At 43.1% G+C, this 26217-nt stretch overlaps 2 protein-coding genes across 7 annotated transcripts in view; one reads left to right on the forward strand and one right to left on the reverse strand.

Annotated features, from left to right (window-relative positions):
• The window catches only part of CNKSR2 (connector enhancer of kinase suppressor of Ras 2), a 220812-nt gene extending 200534 nt beyond the window's left edge, over positions 1–20278 (forward strand). For 5 of the 6 annotated variants that reach the window (XM_055802894.1, XM_055802895.1, XM_055802896.1 and 2 more), the window contains 2 exons: positions 14393–14589; positions 17737–20278. In XM_055802894.1, coding sequence (XP_055658869.1) covers positions 14393–14589; positions 17737–17952 — 413 coding nt within the window. In that variant the 3' untranslated portion in view covers positions 17953–20278. Of the gene's footprint in view, positions 1–2945; positions 5152–14392; positions 14590–17736 lie in introns of those variants that run through there. The other variant, XM_055802899.1, reaches the window with a different exon arrangement.
• Positions 20279–20772: 494 nt separating this feature from the next.
• KLHL34 (kelch like family member 34) lies at positions 20773–23267 on the reverse strand. The gene has a single exon (XM_005231907.4). The coding sequence runs from the start codon at positions 23227–23229 to the stop codon at positions 21442–21444; it is 1788 nt and encodes a 595-aa protein (XP_005231964.1). The 5' UTR covers positions 23230–23267; the 3' UTR covers positions 20773–21441.
• Between the last annotated feature and the right edge of the window lie 2950 nt (positions 23268–26217).

Genomic DNA, 26217 nt, shown 5'->3' on the forward strand with positions numbered 1-26217 from the left:
TTGGTCCCAGCCCGGGTGCATTCTGTCTTTACCACTTGGGTCAGATACCTCCCACTGCTGCAGGTTTGCTCAGACGGAAGATTTCCTCACATTTTATGTGACCACATTAGCTAAAGAAACAGGTGGAGATTTATAGCAGGCAGTTTTGTTTCTGTAACCGCTCTGGATAAGTCACTTGCCATAAAGCTTTTCTCATAATAGAAACATAATTTTGTTGATAAATGCAGTAAGATCACTTCATTATTTTCATAGGGTTGTATTCATTTTTATATGTGAGTGGCAGTTGGTTTATTTTTCAAAATGTTTGCAAGTCTCGTTTCATAAGTTACAGTGTTGATAAGTATCCATCCAAAAGCATGTTACTTGTTCTTTGTTATTTGTGTTTGTTCTCCTTTAAAATGAATTTAAAAAAACCCTTATCTAGAAAGGGATCCATATGCTGGAGATTTTTTACATAAATCATTTTGCTAATGCTAGTGATAGAGAAAGAAAAATGTGGGTTTTATAATTATAAGGCAAAATAATTTTAGAGCAAAAAGCAGAATTTCTAAACTCTTAATCTGCATCTACACTAATAGGAAATATTGTACAGTTAGTTACTATCAGTAAGAGCGATACAGTAAAATAATGAGAAAATCTATTTAGAAAAGCCCCCCAAGTGCCTGTTAATTATATTCACCTTCAGATAAATAGGACAGTGTATGCTGCCACTTGTCTCAAGAGGTCTTAATGAAAGGCTGTTCATGCACATTGTGACTAATCCAAACTGGGACAGCGAAGAATTACCAGTGTTTGATGGCAGCCCAATAACAGCCTTAGCAATATCACTGAATAGGCTTTTTAAAAGTGTGTCTTATTAGCAGTTTGGGCTTTTTAAATAGTCACCTTCTAATGCAAAATTTAGTTGGATTTTAGGTACAAAAAAAAAGTCCTGTCCCACCATCTGTTGAAGTTTAGCACAGTTCTTCCATAGGCACAGGGGATGTGTCCCAGCCAGCCTCAGCAAGGCATGCGGAAGAGCTGGGTATAGACATCTGGTAGGCAACACCCTTGTCTTAACTTCAGTAACTCTCCTTGATTTCATAGCCACCTTGTTTCATGAAAAGGGAAGTTTCTTTCACCAAAGCCTGGCCTTTAAAACCAAACTTCTGGAACTTTTAGAGATAAAGTTATATGAGCAACAGCCATGAGACGACAGGATTTCCTGAAGCTGCAGCAGTGATACATACGAGGCAGCAGTATGCTCTTTCACTTAGTGCCTTTTTCTAAACAAATCCAAGACTCTTGTTTTAAATGCTGTGACTTTAAGTCTCCCTTCCCTCAGCCCCATGAGTCCTGAAATGTGCTGGTTTGGCCTTTTGTTTGTCAGGGGTTTGGGTTTGGGGTTTGGGGGTTGTTGTTTTGGGTGGGTTTTTTTTTTCATTTTGGCTGTAGAATCAAATGTTCCTTATTTTAAGCAATAAGTTACGTAAAAGTTTCTCTCAACTGCTATTCTTAGGATTTAGTTATATAAACTGTTCTCCTCTCCCTTCTTCTTCCTCCTGTCCCTGTTGACGCACAGAGTCCCCAGGAAATCTCAGCAGTGCAGGAGAGGCTGAACTCAGTTTGAGTTCTGTATAGCATTGCTCACCCTCTGCCTCTCTGGAAACTCATTTTCCAATTGCTACTGTGGGTGGAGTAAATGGCACCGATGTTTCCATCTGGGATTCTTTCCACCTTGTGCCTTCTGTCACTGAGACATTTCTCTTCTGCTCTCCAGACCTTTTGTGATATGCACAAGAGTAAAAATGGCAATGCTTGATATTTTCCTTCCTTTTTTCATCCTGTCTTTTGGAGAAAAAAAAAAAAATCTCTTTAACAAGAGTTAAATAAGTCTTACCAGTTAAATTGGATTGAATTTGTACATCTTTATATTCTGCACAGTTGAACTCTTTCCCAAAGTCGTTTTGTGGGTTTTTTTAACAACAAAACATCCCCCAGCTTTTCATACCTGGGATCTAAAACAACAATGGATTTTGAGATCCATTGTTCCATTTTGTGTTCTAAATAAGTGTAGTAGACAACAGAATAGGGTATGCACTGAGAGCAGCTGGGCTTTTGAAACTGCCCTGTGTGCAGAGACTGCATATCCACACAGAAACTCTTAAGTAACCAACTTAGCTGTATGCTGTTTATTCCACCTCTCTCTTTCTCTTTTCTTTGCTAACACAGGTCCACAAAGATTCTCAAGTTCTCAAGCCCTAGCTTTTGGATGTATGTAATGTCAGTGTGGTTTCAAAATCACATGATTTCCTAGCTCTGTATCTTATCCTTCACCCAACGTTGCACAACGCTGGATTGTCAGCTAGGCTAATGAAAGGATCCAGATTGTGTTGTGCCACCTCTTGTTCTAGTTTATGCATAAGTTGCCGACAGGATATTTTTCTGTGTTTGTAGTACGTTTGGTGGATTTGGGGCACATTCTTTGCTTCCTTTCTCATCATTCATGTGACCCTTTTCCAGTGCTTCCAAATAAGCTAATGCCTCTTCAACATGGAGGAAACCAACCCAAGTTGGTTAGGATGTGTATTGTTCTCTTGTTTTATTTGTGGTGGGGTTTTTTTCAATTACTCTTTGTTCTGTTCTTTTTTTTAAAAAAAAAAAAAAAAAAAAAAAAAGCACATCCACAAAGAGAGAATATATAACTTTCTGCCCTAAATACCTCTTTGGCATCAGGGATGGATATTTTAATGGAGCAAAGTGTAACAGTAGAACAGTGCCATGTCTCTGTCCTCATGAGCATAGCTGCATGCAGATTAGAAAAGCTCTGTAGTGCTGCTACTGTCTGCCAAATTTGCTATTTGCTCTTGTTTGCATGATAGTATTTCTAATATACTAATATGATATGGAAATAATGGCACATCACAGTTCTTTCAACATATTGTATCACTGCTTTATCATATTAGGCTAATACACTGCGAGAGTTGATAGCACCTCTCCATGTCAAATGGGATCCACTTCTCTTGGCACTGAACCGATTGGACTCAAAGGTTGATAAACTTATCATTAGAGAATTGGCACGACGGAGACTCAACTTCAGCCTCTTGCAAGCAACCTAATGGCCTCCGTTCAGAAAGTCAGTTCTTCTTGAATAACTTTGATGTTTATAACAGAGAACAGACCTGTTAAAGCATAGACAACCACATGCCTGGATATGAGGCCTCCAGGAAGGTGTCAAAGGGCATGGCCAGTCTTTCGAAGAATGCACCCTTTCCACAATGGGACTAGGCACAAAGTCAGATCCAGTCTACACGGAGCACATTTGCAGAAAATACTGCCCCCCGCACGGGAGAACGGAAGGGGAAGAGGGTCTTGGCAGGGGAAGGGCTTTGATGTCACTCAGTTTTGTTCTGCAGACCTCGAGGAATTAAAGAGGGATTCAGCCATGGTAACTGTAAAATCCTGTTGCTTGTACTGAACTCCAGTGAACCCGTTCAGGCCAACCAGACAGTCGTGTCATTTAAGCATGCTTCACGTTAGTGAAGGAAGTCACCTTACTGTGTCATGCTAAACTAAGTGTATTCTGTCAAGTGGAGGTATGTACAGACCTTTTGGAGACTTCCATTTATCTAATGGTTTGTAATGAATTACCAGAGGGTACACTGGCACTCGTTTGGATGATGACGGAGAAGATACCTCACGCTGAGATTTATTAGACTCTGCAGATAAACTCTTCGGTTCCTCTTTATCTTCTAGAACTTAAACATGTGAGTGATGCCGCCTGGCCAAGCAGGCACAAAGTATTCTCTGTATACCACCCAGACTCCAGAGGGCTGTTTTGGGGCCAGTAATCGTCTGGATGTCAAAGTAGATTCAGATATTGTATTTATCATTATGTTCTGGGTCCCCTATGGGTTGATGTTTGCCTCTATCTCTGTGGTTAGAATGTGGATTTTCCTTAATATATTTGGCTAAGGGTGTATTGTAATAATGTTAATGCTAATTACTTGATATTTCATACTATCTTATGGGGAGAAACTTTTAAAAAATGTATTTTGAAATGTTTTCTTTCTGTTTGCTCAATGTATGGTATTGCATTATGTTAATACCAATAAAATTATATATATATAGTTATATATATTCCCTTTTATAAAGAAGTAAATTATGCTTTTTTGCCTCACAAACAGGAAATGTGCAGTGACTAAAATCACATCATTCTGCCTTACAGCAGGTGACAGAGCTTATAATAGTTTTAATATTCTTTTTTGAAAAATAAAAAGTATAGTATGACATAAACTAGTTGGAAATTCACCAAAATGCATGTTTTGTGTTTTTGCTCAATGGGACTGTCACAACTCAGCCTAAATATTTAGCAGTGTTGTTTTGGCATCTTTAATTTTTTCCAATCAAAAACATACACTGTATTGCTATTACTGATTACAAAACTGTACTGTCATAAATTTTTGCCTGTTTGGCCAAATAGACAAACCCACTGAGTTTTTATGACTCTCTTGTCTGTAGGAATTGATTTTTAAATTTAATTTAGTGCTCTTTCCAATGCTTGGCAAAGGCAGAATTTATTTTTTATATAAGGTTGCCTTTGAAGTACCTGCCTCTGCCAGGGCTGATAAATCACTGCTAAGTACATAAAGATTCTGCAACCTGAAGGATATGTCATTAAAGCCTTGTTGGAATGGCCTGCAACCCCAGCCAGTCCTTTACATTCTGTCATTAAATTCCATAATTAGTTAGAGGTGAAATGTTCTGGAAATGAATTAGAGAAGCAGAAGCAAAGATGTGACTGTAAAATGTCCTTTGGCTGCTACTTGGCATTACACTGATGGCTTATTTGCTGCTCATAGCCAAAGGCCAGCATATATCTGCGCTAATATGAATTAGATCGTCTTCAGCTTCCTCTCTTTCTTTTCCCCACCCTTTCTAACATATTGTATTGAGTATCTTTGTTTTGCAGAGGCATTCAGAAGGGCTGTAATTAGCAGTCCCCGGCATCTAATTGCATACACATTTGTTAAATATTTTTCTGTATGCCTTAAAATAAAGTGTAGAAAATGGCAGTAAATGTTTCTTTAATGAAGGCATTTGATTTATTAATGAAGTCAGGATTTTTTAAAGGTGTTATTTTGGGCTTAATAAAGGAAAAAAGCCAGCAAATTTTCAGTTTTGCCTTTGCGTAACCACTGTCTGTCAGGGCTGGTGTTCATTTCCTTTCTCTTGTTTTTTTTGTGTGCAAGCACATTCTGCCCAATGGATGGGGAACGGACCTTTCTTCTGTGATGGTTCTCATGCCAGTTTTGAGAGAGCACTTTCTGTTAAGGTGCATACATATTCACAAGTTCATTATGACATCTGGTGACATGAGTCATGAGTAATATCTAGAAAAGTTGCATGGTATTGCATCTCTGTCGTCAACAGTAATAGCTTTTGTTATCAAAGGTACTTTGAACTCTGTGCGGTGCCTCCAGACTGTGGTGGTGTGATGGGCGTTCAGCAGATAACAGGGGGTGCTTAATATTTGGCAGCGTTGTGCCCTATATATATAACATGTAAATCAGGGTGCCGATTAATTAGTCTGGAATCTAATCAGTGCAGCTATCAGAACATGTGCAGTTATAAATCCAATAATAAATCTGAATATCTGAATAAATATGACATCTTCTGGGATAACGTTTTCAGAAGTATTTCAAGCCCCTTTCATAAATGCCTCGGGAGGTGCTTCCCTAACAGACTGCAGTGCATTACCGAGGTAACTGAGATGGCTATTAAATTAATCTGGCCCCCGCCCACACTAATTTGCTGTGTTTCTTTCATGTTGAATATAGGATTGCAATTCCTAAGTGATGCAAGTGCATTTAAATTTCACTCTCGGTTTACATTTTCATATAAACAAGTAAACTTGGGAAGTAGCCTGCAGTACAGTTCATTTTCTCAGTGGGTGTTGCGCACCAGGAATACATACCCCTTCTGTTGAGGCTTGCTTTCCTGTGTCCAGCCCATAAACTTTGACAGGCATTGCTGTTGTGCAAGCGTGACTGTGGCTTGATTCTGACCGGTGAGTAATGTCGCTAGGTCCATATCATTTGTAACTCAACCTTTCACAACTTCATGTGCTGTAACAGCTTAGGTTTGCGAAAAAATACTTTCCTGAAGGAGTAATTGCTTCCATATATTGCTTGCAGGATGTATCCATAGGGGACCTCCTTGTCCTGTTTAAAAGTTGTAGCATCCCCAGACGTATAGCAGTTTACCCAGTTTGCTTCGGCTGCTGGCTTACCTCATAAATAGGAGAAGTTTTTCATTGTTTCTCAACTGCAGGGACTGAGGGGAAGTGTACCATCAAAATGTAATTGCTGTGTTTATTTCACTTCAACGTTGGTAGCTTGTGATAAAATTAAACAGCACTTATATCAATGTGTGGCGCAGAAAAATGTCAGGAAATACTATTTCATTGTGTTAAAATTCTCCCAAAGAGTCACTAAAATCAGTTCAGCAGACGAAGGTTAAACTGATGCCTTCATAGGCAACGTAATGAGTAGAGAACTGTGTCCAAATACCAAAGGATGCGATTATAACACTGCTGCCAAAGAAAATCTGCCACTGATCAGAGTTCCCGGTTACTTTGGGAAGCTTTGGAGTTATTTGCGTCTTCATTCTTTCTTACGCCCTCTCTGAAATCACAGCCCACCAATAGAACCTCATGAAGCAGCAGGGCTGGGAGCAAGTGAGGAGCTTCTCCTGATGCTCATTTGAGGTGTGTTAGAGCTGTCAAGAGGCAGCACGAACAGAGTGAGCAAATTATGCCCTCTGTCTGTGTTTTGCCATCTCAGTAACATATTAACCCATTTGCTGGCACCTGTACTTCATTGCTAAGCGGATGCTGAAAATGCCTGAATGTTACTGTCAGCACGACAATGCAGGTATGCAGGAAAAAACCTTGAGGATCGATTTTTTTCCTGATGCCAAGTTTAGTGTCAGCTGTTTTTAATAAGTAATTCCAGTTGTGTGGGATTGACATGGGTGGGAGACTTCTAGTAAGACCAGCTCAAGTGTCGCATGAAGCCTGAGGTTGACCATGCTTCAGCCTGCCAGCTCACAAACTGCAGTCTGCAGCGCGGCAGCGGCTCACAAGGCTGTGACAAGGTTGTCATTCAAGTATCACCAGAAAGGTGACCTTGGAGAAAGAGATTCACGGGGATCTACTGATCCAAAAGAAAACCGCTAGTGCCATAAATAGTTCACAAAAAGAATTGGACCTTTGGTGCCACAGCAAAGGTTTGGCATCTCTCAGGCCTTACAAAGGTTAGGGTTAGAACTGTTAAAAGTGGTTATGATACCTAATTGCTTCTGATTGAACTTGGTTGTAGTGGAAAATGCCTAAAATACCTTCTGAAATCTGTCCTATGGGAGATAGGAGTTTTCCATTTTCCTGCACAGTTCACTTTATTTCAGGAAACCAATTTATTATACTCACGCATGTCAGAGGAGGGGCAGCCTCACACCAGTGGGAAGAAAACTCCAGTGTCTTGCAGAGCTCTGTTGTGTTGGTGCTTTCAGTGAACACCCTCTCTAAGGAATATCTTTTTTGCCTGCAGGTTTACATAATAGGAGAGAATAGAAACCATGTACAACTGTCCTGGTAACCCAAAAATACTTCCCCTTTAGAGGAAAGAACAGTATAAAATGCATGTTCCCTGATCCTCCAGCCACTTATTGTTTCACCAAACACATGGATCAAAGCTTGTTTTTAAATGCTGCTTCTCCCTTCCTTGACTCAGGACTTTGGGAAAAATCCTGCACTTTCAGATACACGGGGCCAGAAAGGATAGAGGGTTACACAGATCAGAAAAGGGCAGTCAAAGGGAGGGAATAACAGAGGAGGGTTGCAAAGAACAGGCACCACACAAGAAGCCCACAGCAGCTTTTCTTCAGCTTGCTTAAACTTTTCTTCACTCATGGAAAACATTAATATATACATGTGTGTATGTATAGGCATAATGATATATATATACACACACATATAGATAGATAGATATGTATATATGCATACAGGCATATTCACATGCCCAGTCAGGCCTTGATTTTAACATGGTGCAGGAGATGACACAGCTTTCTATTCGTGCTTTAACATGGAAATCTGCTCCGTATTACCCAGAGCAGGTGATTAGCAGCTGGCTTCCATGTAGATCTGAACTGCATCGTATTGCACCTCTTGCCTGCTGTACCATGACAGGCTTAAACACTGTGTTGCTTCTTCCTTTTCTCAGTAATCAGGGATGTGACTTGTAGCATTTTCCTGCCAGGAGATGACTCCATGTCACTATGGCTCCCCCATGCCTGTGCACGGGTGACCTCATATGCAGCACACAGCTGTGCAGGCACCATCTCCTTGTAAACCTTTCATTGATTTGACCATTTCGTGCCTTTTAGCTCATAGTCTGGGGAGAGAAGAAATACCTAGCTTATTCTGCCTGCCATCCATCCAAGTAGTGTAAACAATTACTGTAATTCCTGGTTCTTTGCATCATAGCCATTTGGGTATGTCTCCCTCTTGTGCAGTTTGGACTCTAATAATTAATCTGAAGAGCAGCAAAGATGGATTTAAGCCTTGAACTGAGAAACGAGCAACTACTTTTTTGGAGGATTTCTTCTCTCCCCTCCCCTATCCTCCAAGACAGCTAAATGCCATGTCCACTGTTCTTCAATCCTTCTGCTTTTCCACCTTAAATACAGGGAGATCCCTTCTGTCCTTCTCCTAAATGTTCCCCAGGGCTTACAAGCCCAGCCAGGCTGTTGGACCTTGTGGCCACGTTACGTCCCCTGCCCCTGCCTGCCTGTTATACACTTGGGCTGGCAGAAAGCCTGAGCTGGGGCTTGAGAGCTTGCTGTGGGAGGCCTTCCCTCCCCACGGGATCAGCAAATATCTGTGCTGTGCTGCCTCTCTGTGAAACCGCTGCAGGACCAGGCGGGCTTTGACAGACCGGTTAGTTAGACGTGGCACAGCCAACATGCTACACCATAGGAAGATTACAAAACGCTCTGTTGGTTCTGGGATTATATCACTTATTGGTTTGCTCGTGGCATCAGGTTCAAGAAAGCAAAGAGAAAAGAAAAAAACCAACCCAGAGATCTGGGCATCAGGACCTCTTTTATCTGGCTTGAGACTATTTCCCAGAGGCCAGGGTGCTCTCCGTTTTGGTGGAGCATATCCTGACACTCACAGAAAGTCACTGGGGGGCTTCAGGTAGATGCCTCCCCTGTGCAAAAGGTGAAGTGGAAAGGTGCAACTCTCAAACTGGAAGCAAATCTTTGGGATTTTTAGGTGGGAAATAACATATGGCAGCTGTTTAATAATGTAATTAGTGATGTATTCTAACCAAATTGCCGCATTAAGATCCTGAACTGAGTTGGTTCCTTTGCCAGAGAGAGTGAGCTCACCAAAAGGAATGAAAGTGAGAGTTTAAATTTCAGTGGAGCCAGGGCATTTTAGTCTGCCTGCCTGGTTCGCTCTCTGTCACAGACTTTGCAGCAGCTTGGCTTTTTCAGGATTTGCAGAGGATGGTAATTTTGTTCAAATGCATGGCTAATTGCAAGCAGAGGAGTGGGTGTGCATGAGAGGAATTGCATGGTGAAGGAAAGCACATCACTAAGTTGTGAAGGTAGCAAATAGCAAAGAGGATAGTGGGAAAAGAGAGAATGTCGTCAGGGTGGCAGCAGCATCCATCAGTCGGGATGAGAAGTGTAGAGACAGCAGGATGAGCCTGGGTGGTATTTAGGAGGTACTGACAAAGCATAAAGGAGCCTCAAAGGAGAGTTTCAACCCTTGAAAAATCTGACCTTGTCAGCACAGTTGGTGACAAAAGTTACAATTAACTGTGTTGTACTATCCTTGCGTGGGCAGTTATGTGCACTTACAGGCCCGGGTGCAACCACTGATTCCTCCCGTATCTCACTGAAAGAAGAAAACCATGCAAGTTTTTGGTGGCTTGAGCTTTTACAGGGAAAATGAGTCACAGAAGCACAGGAACATCCACTGAAAATTATTAGAGATTATTCCTTATATCTAGAGCAGATTTATGAGAAATATGTGTGTAGAGATCCTCTGTGTCCAGAGAGTGATGTGTTAGCCAGCTGGGTTGCAGTGGTGACCTTCTGCATGGCCCTAGTTCGGTACCATCTTCCTGAATCATCAGTTTACATGGACTGATCATCTCTTGATCCATGTAAATACCAAGGTTAACTGTTTCTCTCTGGTCCCTTTTCACGGAAGTGTTTATTGTTCTTAGGATCTTGGTTTGTAAGAGGGAAATACTGGGAAGATTAATAGCCCAGTGGAGCCAGGAGGTGGTTACATTTAGTACATGGTGGAGCTTGGGGCGTGCACTTTCCAACAACAGATGACAGCATGGTGTAAGAAATCCCACCAGGTTTTTCTGAATGCCAACAACCCAAAATATTCTTGAACACTTAGTGTTTCACCCAGCCAGCCACAATCTCCGTATCTCTCTCCTGAGAAAACGTAAAAGTAGATACAAATATGTACTGCATTTTAAGAAGAGAGAGCAAAGTACAAAAAAGTACAAACTTCAGAAACTCTTCCTTGTGGAAAGCAGAATAACTAGAGAGTAACACCATTTACTGGACTGATATATTCTTTTCTCTCCTGCATTTAATGTGAATGGCTTTGCATACTTGAAGACACAGCAGAAGCTTCGTTGTTACACAATGTAGTGTGTATCCTTGTATTAGGAAGATACAGTTCTGAATTCAGATCCTGTGTGCTGCAGAGATTATGCAGCTTTATTTCGGCTCCAGAGTTCTGGAGTTGTTCAGGTTTGGTGGGGCAGGGGCCACAGTTATTGCTTCAGGGAAGAAACCCTCCTTTTCAGCAGGATGTGGAAACAGCTACCTGGCAGTGTATTCAGAGAAACAGGGAGATGCAGCCCATGACTCAGCAGCCAAGTGAGGGTGAAAAACTACCTGCTGCACTGGCTGCTCTGCTGAGGTCATCTCCAAATCCCATGAGGCCACCTTTTCTACTTAAACAAGGCATTTACCTGAGGCCTTCTGCTTCCGTAAGGAGACAGCCCTGCTGTAATAGCATGACTCGCATACAAATCCACCAATTTTAAAAAAGAAAATATGCTTTAAGCTCAGCTGTATATCTAATCAAGTGCCTCAGATGCGTTACAGTGCCAAGGGTTTCACCAACACCTACAGGAAATCAATCAAAGCCTCTAGCAGAAGGGTGAGGGAGGGGAGATTCATGTGTAAGCTCATTCCCGCCTACTGAGAGCCGTTGAGAGCAGCAGTACCACCACCTTCACTGTTTCTCTGGAAAGTATTAAGGGCTTGGGATATGCTAGCGTGACACCCGCTGCCCTCTCCCCCGCCGTGGGTGGAACAAGGCGGCAGAGCCCTGTTTGAGCTTCCCCAGCCTCAGCAGAAGGAAGATATTTAAGGGAAGGGACCTGCTGCTTTTCTTCCCTGCTCTTCTCTTATAGCAAATCCCGTCCCCTTTTCTACATGGCGCTCACAGCTACACCACCGAGGCAGTGACAGAGCCTGGGGGAGGCAGTGACAGAGCCTGGGGGAGGCAGCCCCCGCAGGGTGGAGGTGATGTGCCGATGCGTTTCACAGAACTGGCATCGGTGCTCTGCTGCCTAGCCCTGCCTGCATCGTGCCCCTGCAGTCCTTCGCCTCTGCCCATGCAGCCTGAGAGCTGTTCTCATTTGAGGCGAGGGTCGGAATCCCCTGTCCGCAGTTCCTCTGCCCGTGCTGAGCAGTGGCTGCCTGACCGAGGTGAGCCCTGAGGAGCACCCAGCCATGCAGACCCCCCGGCCGGCAGCACAGGGAGGGAGGGCAGCACAAGCCCCCAGCCCACCATTTGAACCCACAGGGGCCACACTGCCTTCCAGGTTCATTAACGGCACTTGTCACTCAGGACTGAACCTCGGAGTTGAACCCTCATGTTGTCCTTTGCTGTGGTGGGGACTTTTGGTGTTTTAGGAAGCCATGGATTGATGGCAAGCCTGGATGTGGTGGCTGGTTGCTGGTCCAGGCTCTAGATCACCCTGGCAAAGTGAATTCAGGACACACGGAGTCAAAGCACTGGCTTGCTTCTTCAGCAGACCAGCCCAGTAGTAATCCCCTGAGGGTATAATGTGGCAGTGCTGATGGGGAAAAGAGACCCAAGGAAAGACCTCTTTTACCTTGCATAACAAGGGATCAGAGAAAGAAAGAAACAGAGGTAAAATACCCCCATGTCAGATCAAGGTGGGTTTTTGCCCTTTAACCCATTTTTTGCCCATTCCCCAGCTGTCAGACTGGTGGACTTCAGAGTGCAGCAATATGAACCGATAGAGAGATACCAAACATCTGATCTCGCTGCATAGACTTTTAAAGAAAGTATAAAAACCAAGACCACAGGGAATTTTAACCAATCTTGAAGTATTCAGCTACTGAGTGTTTTCCCCATTAACACATAAGGTGTTTTAATCAGGAAGAAATCAACAAGAAAGAGAAATGCATCTCATTTCTATTTTTCTTTAAGTCCTAGCCACTCCTTACTGCGATGAACCCAGCTCTCCAAGCAGGGTAGCACATAATGGGAGGATTTAAGGAGCTCTGCACAGACCCACAACAGCTCCATCAATAAAAAGCCTCAAACCCTTCCTCACTTCCATCTCTCTCTAAAAGAAAATGAGTGCTTTAAAAACAGCAACCCTCTAAAGGTGCAAAGGAATAAACTGACGAGACATATAGCTAGATCAGTTGCTGACTGCAGAATTCTTTGATTGTGTCAAGATCTATACAAATGCAAACACATTTTGTGATGGGGTGTGCAGATTTGGGTCTCTGGAGTTGTTGGTTGAGCCTGAGGTGAGTAGTGGCCGTACCGCATGGCTTTTGAACGGGTGGTTGCCTTGTCTAGCTGCTGGTGGGCTCAAAATGTTGCTTCTGCACACTATCTGTCCTCCCTGTCGGTGCTTAGTAAAAAACCATCTATAAACACCTGAGGAGACTGAGGTTCACTACTTATGGGTACTTGAGCATGTGCTGAAGTTTCAGCCAGTGGAGACGGCTCTGTCTTAGTGCAGGATCAGTCACAGGGAAAAGTAATGCTTGAAACCAAAGAGCTGTAGCTTTCCTACAGGAGCTTTCATGAAAGCATCCTGGGGACAAAGGCACCTCAGACCAGGAAAATGTACACCACTATGAAAGCCAAGACTTGGCGGAAGGGTCCCGAGGGCTGTGGAGACAACTGGGAGGTTGTGCACAGGCGGTGGCCAGCTGTTGTGTGTCCAGATGTGTCAGTGTGCGAGGGACAGCAGGGACGGAGCTGCCTGCGCCACTGGCTAGCTGCTCCCCCAGGGCTGCCCTGGCTTCTCCTGGTCATCACTCATTTAATCCTGGCACTTCATTGGCACTTCCAAGTTTGTACAGCATCTCAAACATTTTCTTCTGAGGGAAATGGTGCATGAGAAATTGAAATGTTTTAATGCTTTCTAAATGAAGCTTTTCAAATGCTCATATCAGGGTAACATTTCACCCCCAGACTTCGTTTGATTTTGGTTTTAGAGAACCAAAATATTTCTGTCCTATATTGTCCTTCAAAACACTCCCAGTACTAGCTAGAACAAATATTTTTAAACCTATAATAAATAAATATACAAATAAATGAATAAGTAAAACTGTAACGCAAACAGCTGTGGTTTGGTTTGCTGTGCTGCTAGGTAGGCTGTCATGAATGCACTCCTACACCCAGTCTGTAGGCTGCTGCTGAGCCTTCAGGTAACAGAGCATAAAGACACCACAAGTGACAGCATTACTGACTATTGAACAACACACCTGAGTATCAAACATGAGACAAAAAGAAGTGGACTTTTCTAGAAAGGAAAGCAACATGTCATTCCAAGGCCACTATCATAAACATAATCTTGAGTGCCCTATCAGCGCTCTCGGGCCGAGATCTGATCCCTGATCACTTCCTCAGCAGGATGCTTCCAGGGCTTCCTTTCCTTGTACTACCAAACTCACCAGCATATTTGACTGCAATACTAGAGCTGTGGTTTCTGACAGTATGTCACTCTAATGTTACTACACCTTGCACTATTTCTCTATTTTTTTCTTCTTCCTGTGCGGGTCAAGACTTTACATTCTTAAAAGTTTTTCTCCCTTTCCCCTGAAGGCAGCAATAAGAAGGAGCAGTTACAATCACAGCACTTTTTTCTGGAACTTAGCATGTGTGAAATATTCTCCTTGTGGTCTAGTTAAACCTGTTAAATGTTTTGCAAACTTTTTCGATAGATCTTCAAATAATCACATTAATGACACATTGTTTCTTTCTCTATTTTTTCCTCTTCTGTTTTTTTTCCCCCTCTTTTTCTCATTACAGTTGAAACTATAGAGGAAAAACCAGCAGACTCCTTGCAAGATTTGTACAGAGCCTTGGAGCAGGCCAGCCTGTCTCCTTTAGGAGAACACCGGATTTCCACTAAGCTGGAGTATAAGAAATCTTTTATAAAGAGATGTAGCGATCCAGTAGTCAATGAAAAACTGCACCAGCTGCGAATTCTGAAAAGCACTTTAAAGGTGAGATAAAAGAGGGAGGAAAAATCCTGCCCTGGGGTTGGATTGGACTGTATTATATTTGGAGATTAATTGTGCGCAGCTGGAGTCCAGGCTGAACCTGGTGTGCAAAACAAGGGAAACGTGGGGAAAGGCTCATCGCAAAGCAGAGAAAAATGTGCCTTGGGAGAGCAGTCAAAGTAAGAGGATCAGGTTTTATTTCTGTGCAGATAAAATCTCAGTCAGCTGCTACTCCTCTAGCTAGTTTAACAGAATTTGACACCAAATTATCAGAGGAAACCTTAATCCCTTTTTTGTCCTTGAACATTTTCATTTACCGGAATGCAGAAGCACTGTGTAATTGCTGAAGTCTAAAGTAAGTTAAGCGAAGCCAGCCTTTCGGAACAGAGCGGTACCTTTTGTGACACTTGATTATTTTCTGATCGCTGAGCTTGTCCAGGAGGAAACTGTGTGCTTGCTTTCTGTGAAAGCTGATAGGATCATTGTATTTAATCAGTAGGACTGATTGAAAAAATAGATAGTGGTAATGATAGATTTGGAGATTTTTATGGTTATTCAAAATGTACCAGAGCTCATTTAGCCTCCCTGTCAGTTTCTTTGTTTGTTACAGCAGTTTCAATGCTGTCCTGATAGAGATTTCGGCAAACAATATGCTGGTTTTCCCCAGGGACCCTGTTAACTGTATTAAATTACCACACTTTAAGGCACTTGATAATTGTACAGTGGATTTTGTAACAGCTTTCATCAAAGAGGGCTTTATCAATGTTAATTAATTTAGTTTTCCATCACCTAGAGAAGCATTTAAGCAATATTATTTTCATGCTGTGGGGCTCCCATCCTGAAAAAAATCTCACTCATGTTTAACTTTCTGTACTGTATCATCTCATTGAAGGCAAATACTACTTGTAGTATTATCTGGGTGTACGAGTCTTTACAGGATTGGAAGCTGGTAGAAAAAATCAAGATACATGGGCTTTCCGCATGACTTCTACCAGCATGAGAAACTGAAACAAAATCACAGGCATGTTGGGGTGGCAGGAGGTTCACACGTATCTGCGCTTTTGCAGCATGGCAGGATCACTCATACCAAAACTGTGGTTCAGTATCAGCAGCTTTCTGCCATGCTTAATTGTCTTTCTTGTTAGCGTTTATTGATACCTGAGCTACATTATGCCAATGGCTTCCTACAAATAGAATTGCTTTCCTCCAGGAAATTCCAAAAACACCGCAACCTCTTGACCCAGCAGATGCCATTTTCATGCTTCTTTGGAACTCCTTTCTTTTGGTCCAAGCAAACACAATTTCTTCATTCTCTGTCTATGAGCCATATTTTCTAAACCTGTCACCGTTCTTCTTTGGACCTTGGTTAGTATAAACCATTCTTAAAAGTACATGACACCAATAATTGAAAAAGCAACAACAGCAAGCACCAAAGACAGATAATTACTATTTATTGTGAAGAGCAACAGTGTAGAGCAGTGCGTGCCTGTTTTGCAATGTCATCGTGGTAACTCATGATGAGTTTCCAGCTCCATTACAGCCCAGGGCTCCATCTCTGCCATAGTACCGATAGCTGTACCTACCCGTAGCTACTGCTGTCACCTAATCAGTTAGTTTTTCTTGTATCAGTGCCTTGATTGCTCTTCCTGACTGCAGCCAATTACACTGGCCTGTTGGAGCTGGTGTTCTGAACTTTCCTTGAATTTATCCAAATTAATAGTAGCCTGAGACTTCCCTCCAAATTGCTTCTAGCTCTTATTGTCCATAGGCTCTCTGTCCCATCATCTAAGTCCTTAATGAAGGACCCCTCTGCTCTCTTTCCCATGACACAACCGTTCTCCTGCCAGTGAGTGTGAGTTACCTGGCTGGTAGTGCAGAGGTGTGGGCACCAGCCACAATCTGTGAGAAGCAGGTTATGGTAGTTCAAGCAGAGGTATGGTAATTGGGAGTTCCCATGGTTTCATTTCCACTAGTCATTCTCAGCTTGCACCTCCATTTCTGAAAATGAGTAGCATTTTCAGCTACTCATTCTAGCAGACAGTGTTAATTAGCTGCTGTTTGCAAAGCATGAAAAATGCCTTTCAACCTACTGCTTATGGGTGATGTCTCTAACCCTTCTGATCCTCTTCCATCAGCATGGGCTGGCACAGCTTAGTATTTTTCTTTAATATGCTCCCCAAAAAAGATTTAACATGCTTGTAGTATGGACATGGAAAATGTGAGTTAGCCATGAGGAGTGTGAAACTTGTCTGGCAGGGAGGATGGAGGGGAGATTGCTGGTGACTATACCAGGCCTACACAGAGGAGTAGTGCTGGAAACCTGCACACTAGCTGTGTTTCCAAGGCTTATGTCTGTTGCATCCAGGTTCCAATGCCTGCAACAACCACGAGTGGCTACAGGTGTATCTAAGGCTTACTCTGATCCATACTGGCTGCCTGTCATCTCTTGATAAACTAATCACTGGCTATGGATGATGATACAGCCACAGCCCCACCTCAATGCTGGGTAAGGAGGTACCAGCAGCTATGTTAGAGTTTACCCTTTTCAGCCTTCTCTTTGCCACTCCAGTGATAGGAGGATGTTGCAGCCAGCCAGTTCATTGCATACACTGGATCTTTGATGAAGATGAATTATCATTAACGCAGGGGTCCTTGTGCAAGCCTTTGCAATGTAGCACTCAGATGTCCCCATGACGAGCCTGGTAAAAAAGGTTTAGCTCTGCTGGCGGTTGGGAGGCCATGTGTCTGCATCCCACGCACCTACGCAGTATTTCTTATGCTGATCGAGAAGAGTAAACAGATGGCACTGTTCTGTGAAACCCATCTTGAAAAATGCAAGCAGCTAATAGGAAACAGTACAGAGCTTGCTTTTTTTTGAGCTGAACAAGGGGTGAGGAGGGGGAATAGGGACTGTTTCTGAGGATGTTGGACAAGGCAAGGGAAGCCCTAGCCCTGCAGGGTGATGTGTGACACCCTGTAGGAAGAGCTCCTTTTTGCAAGCAGTCGTATAGCAGTCAGATAGTCCCCCTGCTTTTAGGGGCTCCGTGTCTTGAGTTTGCTCCCCCCATTCTTCCCTTCCACCCATGTGACTGAATTTGGCTGTCACTCATCACTTGCACTGACCCTTTGCTTGTTCCTTTTCTTTCACAGGCCAGGGAAGGAGAAGTAGCCATTATAGATAAAGTTCTGGATAATCCAGCTTTGACATCTAGAGACTTTCAAGAATGGAAAAAAATGTACCTTGATCTCTTCATGGACGTCTATCAAAGCAGCACCCCGAGGGACTCTGTTAATGGCTCATCTGAGGTTGATGCACTTATAGCCTCCTTAGCGCACACTCACTCTTACATTGAAACGCATGTATAAAAGTCACTCTTTTTGTCCATTTGTTACACTCCAGCCCTTTACTTAAGTGCATAAAGTAGTTTTTATATCAATATGTGGGAGCTTTAGTAAATTATATTTTAATGTTACTCAGCTGTGTGAAGTAAACCTTCGATGGTCAACAATACCACGTCTTTAATGAGGATTTGTATATTTTATATGCTACCAATGCTCCGCTTGTGTTTACCTTCTGTGAAATAAAAACATGACCTTTAGCTATTAAAGAAAAGTATTTAAAAGCATTTTTGGAAGACTGTGACCTTCACGCAGGAATTCAAGCTAAAGGTTTTGTTATCAAAGGTCACTTTTACAATGATATTTTATATTATATAATTCCAGTATTGCATTGCATTTTTAGAGTGCAGGTACTATTTTGGTGGTGGGAGAAAACCAGTTTTTATATTTAATGAGAAACTCTAGGAGTTTTCTTAAATAACAGGGGAAGAGTGTAACAGGGTGGTTGTGTTTCAGTTTTGTCAAACATACAAAAGTGTGAAAATCAGCAGGCAGAAAGGACTAATGTGAATTCAAGTATCAAAAAGTTAGGTCTTATTTCCTTGTGCTTTTTTAAAGCCTGTTGCTAAAGTTTACCATCAGTGCAAAGGGATGCTGGTTTGTATTCCAGTCAGGACAAAATTATGTGTTATTTGTCTCTTAATCACATTTGGTTGATTTTTTTTCAAAAAGTAATCATAGTACTGTCATTTATGCTGCTTTTTTACTGTACATCAGTATAATGTGCAGATTTTGCAAAAGAGAAAACGTAGACTCTGAACATCCTTGATAGCAGCGTTTCTCTTGCCCAGAAAAGCAGCAGTGGAAAAGGTTCCCAATGAAATGCTCCGAATCTGAGAGGCTTTGAAAATTCCCACAATAGAAAAGGAATGAATAGGATTTTTCAAGTAGTCTCCTATGTGTTTCCTGAGCTGTGAAATTTGGCTGTATTGTATGTGGGGAAAATGTGTGATGGGAGCAGAGCTGAGCACAGAACCTGAAAAATAGCTGAGGAGTAAAAAAACCTCCAGTTTGCTTTTGAAGAGGAAGAGATGTCTTTGGGTTCTGCTGAGTTCACAAGACAAATAAAATGCTTTAAACTTCCATGAGATTTTAGTTGTGCTGGAGAGAACCCGGTGAATATGAGCAGAAATAGTTTCTTAGAGTTAGGCACATGCTTGGAATAGGAAAATGGGAGGGAAATCTTAAATTATGTATTTACTTTTTATGGGCTTGTTCTCGAACAGTGATCAGAGCATGACAAAATATTTCTGCTGCTTTTCAGTATTTTGCTGCATAAGTTAGGACTCACGACATGATTTAATAACACTCATGTGAAAGGGAAAAGCCTCCTTTATACTCTTTACAGCGAGTTGTACTCTTAACCAACTTTAGACTCTTGCCTGTACAGCTCAGTGAATGTACTTTAAACTTTATGAGCTCTGATATTTCCTGACAGTTATATCCATGAAGGGATGGAGGAAAGAATGGACAGGTTTATTTTCTCTCTCCTGTCTTTTTATTCCTCTCTCATTCTCTCCCTTTTTCTGACCTTCTCCCATTTCTTTCTTTTTCTTCTTCTCCCTCCCCCCTTCTCTCTTTCTTTCTTGTTATTTTATTGCATTTGGATTGCAACTGTTTTGCAGATTTTGCACAATTGTACAGAAGAGTGGCCTTTCTGTAGCCCATTTTCAGTAATCCTATATTCAAGTCGATATGGATGACAAATCATGTATTAACGTTTGTATAGAATTCTGGATCCAGTGTAATATTTGTACCATTAGAAGAATATTGTTTGTATAAACTGGACATTTATTTACTGCATGGGTACTGACTTGTATATTAAATTTGTGAGGTTTTTGTAAATTTCTCTTAAAAAATGCTTGACTTGAAATGGATTGTGCTATTGTTCCAAGCATTTACATTCTCTTGCTATTGTTTTACTGGACCAAAAGTAAATATATTCATAGAAGAAACCTCTTTATATCTGATGGATGTATATGCACATTGTGTAGTTGATTCCTTGTCAAAACCAAGGCAGTTCAGAAGACTTAGATCTGTTGCCATGCAACAGCTATTCTGCCTGCACTTTACATTAGTAAAGTCAGCTTGATTGCTTTAAAGGTGAAAATTAAACATTACAGTTTTTTAAGCTAGTCTAGTGACAAAGAACGTGTCCTCTCCATTGTGCTGCCTTCTTTTAAGACTATTAAATGTTCTTCTATATATATTTTTATTGTATTAACTCTCAGCCTAGAAAGGGAACACTGTAAAATGAAGTACAATAAATTTAGCTTTTAAATGAACTTCTACAACTCAAGATTCAATTTATGCCATACCAAAGTGGTTCTACAGCAGCTGACCGTTTTACCTGCATTTCACAGGTCTACGTGCCTTAAAGTACCTCCATAATCTGTGCCTTTGAACTCTGCCAGTGTGGCCAAAAAGAAGTAAGGCTGTTGCTGTTTCATATGTAGGCAGACGCCGAATAAAGACTTCTGAAAACCTTCCATTACCTCCCTCCCCTTCGTACCCTTTGATGAAGGTAAACCTTTTCTGACCGCAGGATTCTCTCATGTACCAGTTCAACAGATGTGAGCAATTTTACCGTTACGAGCAGCTGTGATACAGCAGCATATGCTACTGAGGTAAGTGTCAAGGCATTAGTTACAGCAACTCCTGTAACAAGTTTCTCAAGTCTAATAGTAAGTACACCCATTCAGCTCTGGCCATCTATACTAACACCAGGTTTGGATACTAAAGAAATGTACTTTACCGGTAGCGTGTCTTTAAAATAACACAAAATAAGCATCTGAAAGGCATGTTACAGCAAAGGCCACTCAGAGAGAAATGGTTTCTATTGAACAGTCGCTGTTTTAACCTACAGCCATAACTGAGTCTACATATCAAAAAATCCATGCATTCTCTCCAGTCATTTCATGCTAGTTAGCAAAGACATTCTTGCCTAGTATGTAGCATATCAAATAATTCCTTTTCCTTGGCAGTACTTATTATTAGTTCTCATAGACATCAATTTTCTAGTCTTTATACAGCTCATTTTCATTTTGCTTAGCCATAGCATAAAAATTCAATAGCACTTAGCAGCTGGGAAAATGACCTCTGATTAAGAAAACAGAAAAGATGGATTATATTTTTTAACCTTTGAAAAATCTGATTTGCAACACCTATTAATTACTATCTGAGAATTATTCTTCAAAGGTCAAGGATTAATATTCTCCTTGATCACCTCTAAATGTGCTGCTTGGTATGTCCTTCCTCAGTGAGGTTGGCTTCCAGCTCTATAGATCCCAGCGCCTTTCCCCTGCTGCAGCCAGACTTTCCTGCCTGTTTCCACCAAGCGTTTGGCTTATCAAAGCACAACATCCACTCCGCCACGTTCGGTGCCATTGCAATTTTCTTCTCCAGGCCCGCCCTGCTGGCCCATCTCCTGGGCTGGTTATTTCTTGGTGTGTGAGCTCAGCAGTCCGGCAGCCTCTTCTGCTGGCTGTCGCTGTCCTGCTCATCAGCCCCTTCAGAGAGCTGCAGCACTGCACACTGCAGCCCACACCAAGGCAAGGGGGCTTTGCAAATCTCTTCCCAGCCATCGTTGTCAATGTCGTAGCCAACCACGTCTTGCGTGGGGACTTCCTGTGAGTTTTGCCATTTCTTTCCCCCAATAAGAAGAGCTGTTTCCTCTACCACTGCCAGGCCATAGCAAAATCGATCATAGATCAGTGGTCTTAAACGAGTCCATTGGTTCTGATCAGGGTCGTATCTTTCTATTTCAGAGAATGGTTCATATAATCCTAAAAAGGTGAATATGGCTTCTCTGATGGTTGCCATCTGATGCCCAAACCGAGCAATGCTCATGGGGGCTTTTTTTATCCACTGCCCTTCAAGTGAGCTCAGAGAATATACATCCTTGCTTGTGTCGGCTGGGTCTGAGTGCTTGCCACCAGAGATGTATATAGTACTCTTGCAAATGGCACTGGCATGGCCATGTAGCTTGCATGGCAATTCTTTGACCTTCATCCATCTGTCCCTGCTGATGTTGTAGACTTCCACAGACGAATGCAGCGACCCATCCTCACCCCTTCCACCAATGGCAAAGATATCCTTGCCCAGGACACTGCAAGAAAACTGGCACCTCTTTTCCAGCATGCCCGTGATTTGGGTCCACGTGTTAAATCTGGGATCATAACGATGGACCTTGTTTGTAACTGATAAGATCTTTTTGGTTTTAGCATCACCCGGGGCACCACTTTCTACCTCCCCACCCAAGACGTAGAGGAAGTTCCCCACCACGCACACGCTGTGGTTCTGCACCCTGTCCCGCACCTGCGTGAGAGCTCTCCATTTGTGATTGTAAACGTCAAAGGCCACCATGTCGGTGACGAGCCCCTCACTTGCTGTCCCTCCCCCCAGCAGAACGATCCGAGTTTTCTCATTCCTCAGCGTGGTGGACTTGTCTTGCAGGATAGGCTGTTTGAAAACAGATGTATGGTAATTTATTGCTTTAATGATCAAGCACTTAATACCTGCAGAGAGGGGCACTTCTGACTGTGTGTAGGTTTTTCTCAACTCTTCCACTGGGATGAGGCCGTATCTTATGTGCTCTAAAAGGCTGCTAGCGTGAGCCAGCCTGGTTTTATCCTGCTTCAGCCACAGCAGCACGAGATTCAACAGGCGAGTTTCTTTCACCATAGGGAGATCTGGTGATTGAACCACCACTAGCAAAGACCTGAAGTTCAGCTCGAGCAGTCCTGACAAATCCAAGTCCAGAAGCTTCCAGAGATTACTGACAATGTATTTTTCGGTTGCTGCTAAGGCATTCGGCAGGTAGAACTTCCTGGCCACGTTGGCGGAGAAGCAGCAGTTTTCCAAGGCGAGGTTGTTAATCAAGTACTGATTGCACAAGCCAATGGCATCAGTCACTTGCAAGTAGCTTGCAGCTTCCAAGGTATCTTCCAGGCTTTCAAAGGAAAGGGGCAACAAAGAAGTATAAATAAAATCCAGGACATTCTGGAAACCAGTGGGTGAGACAACTTGCAGATCAATTACACTGGCTTTAGACTCTTGGGTATAACTTTTGAACATGGCTCGGAAATAGTCACTGGAGCATGCCAACAAGGACTTGTGTGCAGGAAACTCGTTTTCCTTCACTTTCAGCAAAATATCACACAGAAAGCCCTCTGATCTCAGGCTCTGGTACTGGGCGAGCACAGCGGTGCAGTGCGCTTTGCAGTAGGACAGGAAGTAGCTCATTGTAGGCAATGCAACGCTTTCCCCTTGAGTTATTACAGAAAAAATGCAATTAGATATTGAAACAGCTGCCCTACTCAACAGCCATTGCTTGAATGCCCAGCAGACTTCCAGTTGTTAGAGAAAAGCCCAACCAAAAAAAAAAAACCAAACAACAGTCTCTTGCCTGGCATAGGGGGACAGTTAGTAGGTTTGTAAAGAATTCAATGCATTTCTTTATAGAAAAAACAGCTGAATGTCACAACAGCTGCTGTAGGATGCTTACTTTTCTTGCCTCCGTCACTTGTGCAAGGATGAACGGTCCACAGTTGTGCTGAGCACTTGCTTGGCTGGCCATCAGATGACAGATGAGGGAGCTAGATAACAATCCCAACAAATGACACTTTGTGTCTGCTCAACCGTCTCCCTCGACCCTTCTTGCTCCACAGGCAGATCAAATAGATCCTCTCTGGCTGCCAGCACATGGCTCTGGGCGGACACAGATGAGAAGGGAGTGCTGGCTCTCTCGTCTGTATTTCAAACTCAGATAAGTTTGGACCTTGTTGCCCCTGGGACTGCAGCCCCCTTCCCGTCCTCTTTTCACACTCTTTTAGGAAGCCTCAGCTGAAGATCAAATCAGCGCCCAGGGATTATTACGTGAAGATTTTCTGAGCCCATAGACCTTTGCCCAGCAGGCACTAATACAACCAAAATATCGTGATTAGTCACTGGTTCGATTTGACATGCATTTCTGGGCTCTTTGCTTCACATGACACCGCCATAACTCACAGCTACCAGAATAGCCGCAGGCGCATCCCCTCGGCCCCCCTGCCTGGGAGCTGACCCCAGGCGGGCGAGCAGAGGGGCCAGGGACCGAGTCGATGGAGGAACTTCTACCAACAGCCACAGCCAAAGCAGCTGACTTGGAGTGACCTGCCTGGAAATCACAAGGGTAACACATTCGCACAAAGCGGTGACAAAAATAGATTCCCCCAGTTTGGCTGTAATAAACTGAAATCTGTTTATAGAGGCGGCTTTGCATAACTGTGCTCTTGTTTACCAGCTGGGAACAAACCCAGAGCCCCCAGGGGTGGGCCGGAGCTGTCGGTCAGCTTTCTCACTTACAGTTTGTCCCAATTAGAAGCACGTATATGGGGATTATCCCTGATTTTCACCTGGGCCCTTCAGGGTCTAATTTCTACCAGGAATAGTAGCTCTGGGAGAGCTATACATTCTGACCTCTGAAAGCCTGTGTTTATTTTTCTTTTTTTCCCCCTGCGTAACTCTGGGAGGAGGTGTTCAGGAGCCTCCTCCTGAAACCTTTCTTTCCAAGTTAAACACACCCAGGACCTGCAAACCCTGACAGGGTTGATAAGTGCCAGACCATTTTGCTGCATCATGAGCCAGCAGGTTTGGGGACAGAGAAGGATCCCACAGGACTCAAAAGTTTCACCTTTTGCTCAAGACCAGGGTAAAGCCTTTTCACGGTATTTGCTTACATTTATTTATGTGATGTCATGACATTCTGGCTCACTCCTGTGATTGAGGGGTGTTTGGGAGCTGACTGGATCCTAACATGGATCGTGCATGCTGTGTGACTGTTCTAGCAAGCTTAAACCATCTTGCTAAGCAGACTGATACCTACACACGCTCTGCTTTGTTTGTGGGGAAGGACTACTCCAAAAACATTGCCTTTCATTGCTGAATAGCTCTGAAAATTGATTTCCTGCTTGAATCCACTTTCCATCATGATGTTCTAAACCATAAATCAGGATCTTGCTAAAAAATCTTTCCTCTTGCTAGCAAAATGACATGCATGGGCAGTTGGAAGGAAGGAGAAAAGGGATGCCTTGTTTCTCTTTCTCAGTGGCTTTGCCTATATCCAAGTCAGGACAACTGTAAAGTATTTCCAATATTGTTAGTAAAGCTGTGCAGCTGATTCCAAGCTTCTGGTTTGATGCTTTTCCTGTCTTGGACAAACCAGAGACCAGGTACCTGTGTCACCCCTCAGCAGTCACGCTTGCTGGTGATGAGGGACCAGGCCTTAAATGCTCCCACTCCTAAAGATACTGCTTTCCCCAGTTTAACTCCATAAGGTACCCGATTTCAGTAACATGAGGAAAAGATTAACCTCCACCATTTCCAAACAGCAAGCTGGCACTGCACCATCGCACTTTCCCTAGGAGACCAAGCAGTGAGCACAGGGGAGCATGGAGGCTGAGCCTTCGGCGTGGGGTTCAGTTTGAGGAACATTTCTGCAGCAGTTCTAGCATAAGCAAGTCCTGGCACCACCTCCCCTTCACCAGCTGTCCCTGTCCTCCATCAGCCTTTTGCCTGTGCTACCATGATTGCTCTGAGGCATGGGGCTGGGAGGTGACATGGCCAGGAAACTGATGTTTGGAGATGGAGGGAAACTCGAAAATACAACAGCAGACAGGTCTCTGTAGGTTGGGTCAAGTCCTCAGCCTCCCTCACCGTGTGGCCTCCCAAGCAGATGCAGTGCCCCAATGCAGAGTGCAACAGAGGTGAGCCACTGGCTGGGCAGGCAGCTGGGGACCCACCACCAGGAGAGACCTTTGGCACGTGATGCCCGCCTGATGCACAGAAACTGGCCTGATCTGTTGTTGAGGCTCAGTCTGAAGGTCCCTGCCTGTGCCCAGAGTTACTGTGTTACCCAAACTGGTGGTGCATCACTTGATCTCCAAAGAGATTCTATGCATGGGCTGCAGTTTATACAGGTCAGTTGCCAGCTGACTACACTACACTGGAGCCAGTGCTGATGCAATTGAACTGATTTAATACCGGTACTGGATAATCAAGTCTTAAAATTCTATGCAGATTTGCTGTGCGACTCCTTCTCAGACCTACTTCATCTTCATGGCAAGCTGGCTAATAGAAATAGCAAGAATCGTGATCCTTATAAAGCTGTTTGTCTGTAGTTTTATATATTTTTTTTTTTTTTCACTAATAATTGAAATAAAGACACATCCTCTCCAGTCCCTTGCTCTGGAG

The sequence above is a fragment of the Falco peregrinus genome, chromosome 4, assembly GCF_023634155.1.
Source record: "Falco peregrinus isolate bFalPer1 chromosome 4, bFalPer1.pri, whole genome shotgun sequence".
Taxonomy (NCBI): domain Eukaryota; kingdom Metazoa; phylum Chordata; class Aves; order Falconiformes; family Falconidae; genus Falco; species Falco peregrinus.

Bases quoted from the DNA above. Each gene is read 5' to 3' on its own strand.
- KLHL34 (XM_005231907.4), bottom strand. From the start codon at position 23,229: ATGAGCTACTTCCTGTCCTACTGCAAAGCGCACTGCACCGCTGTGCTC.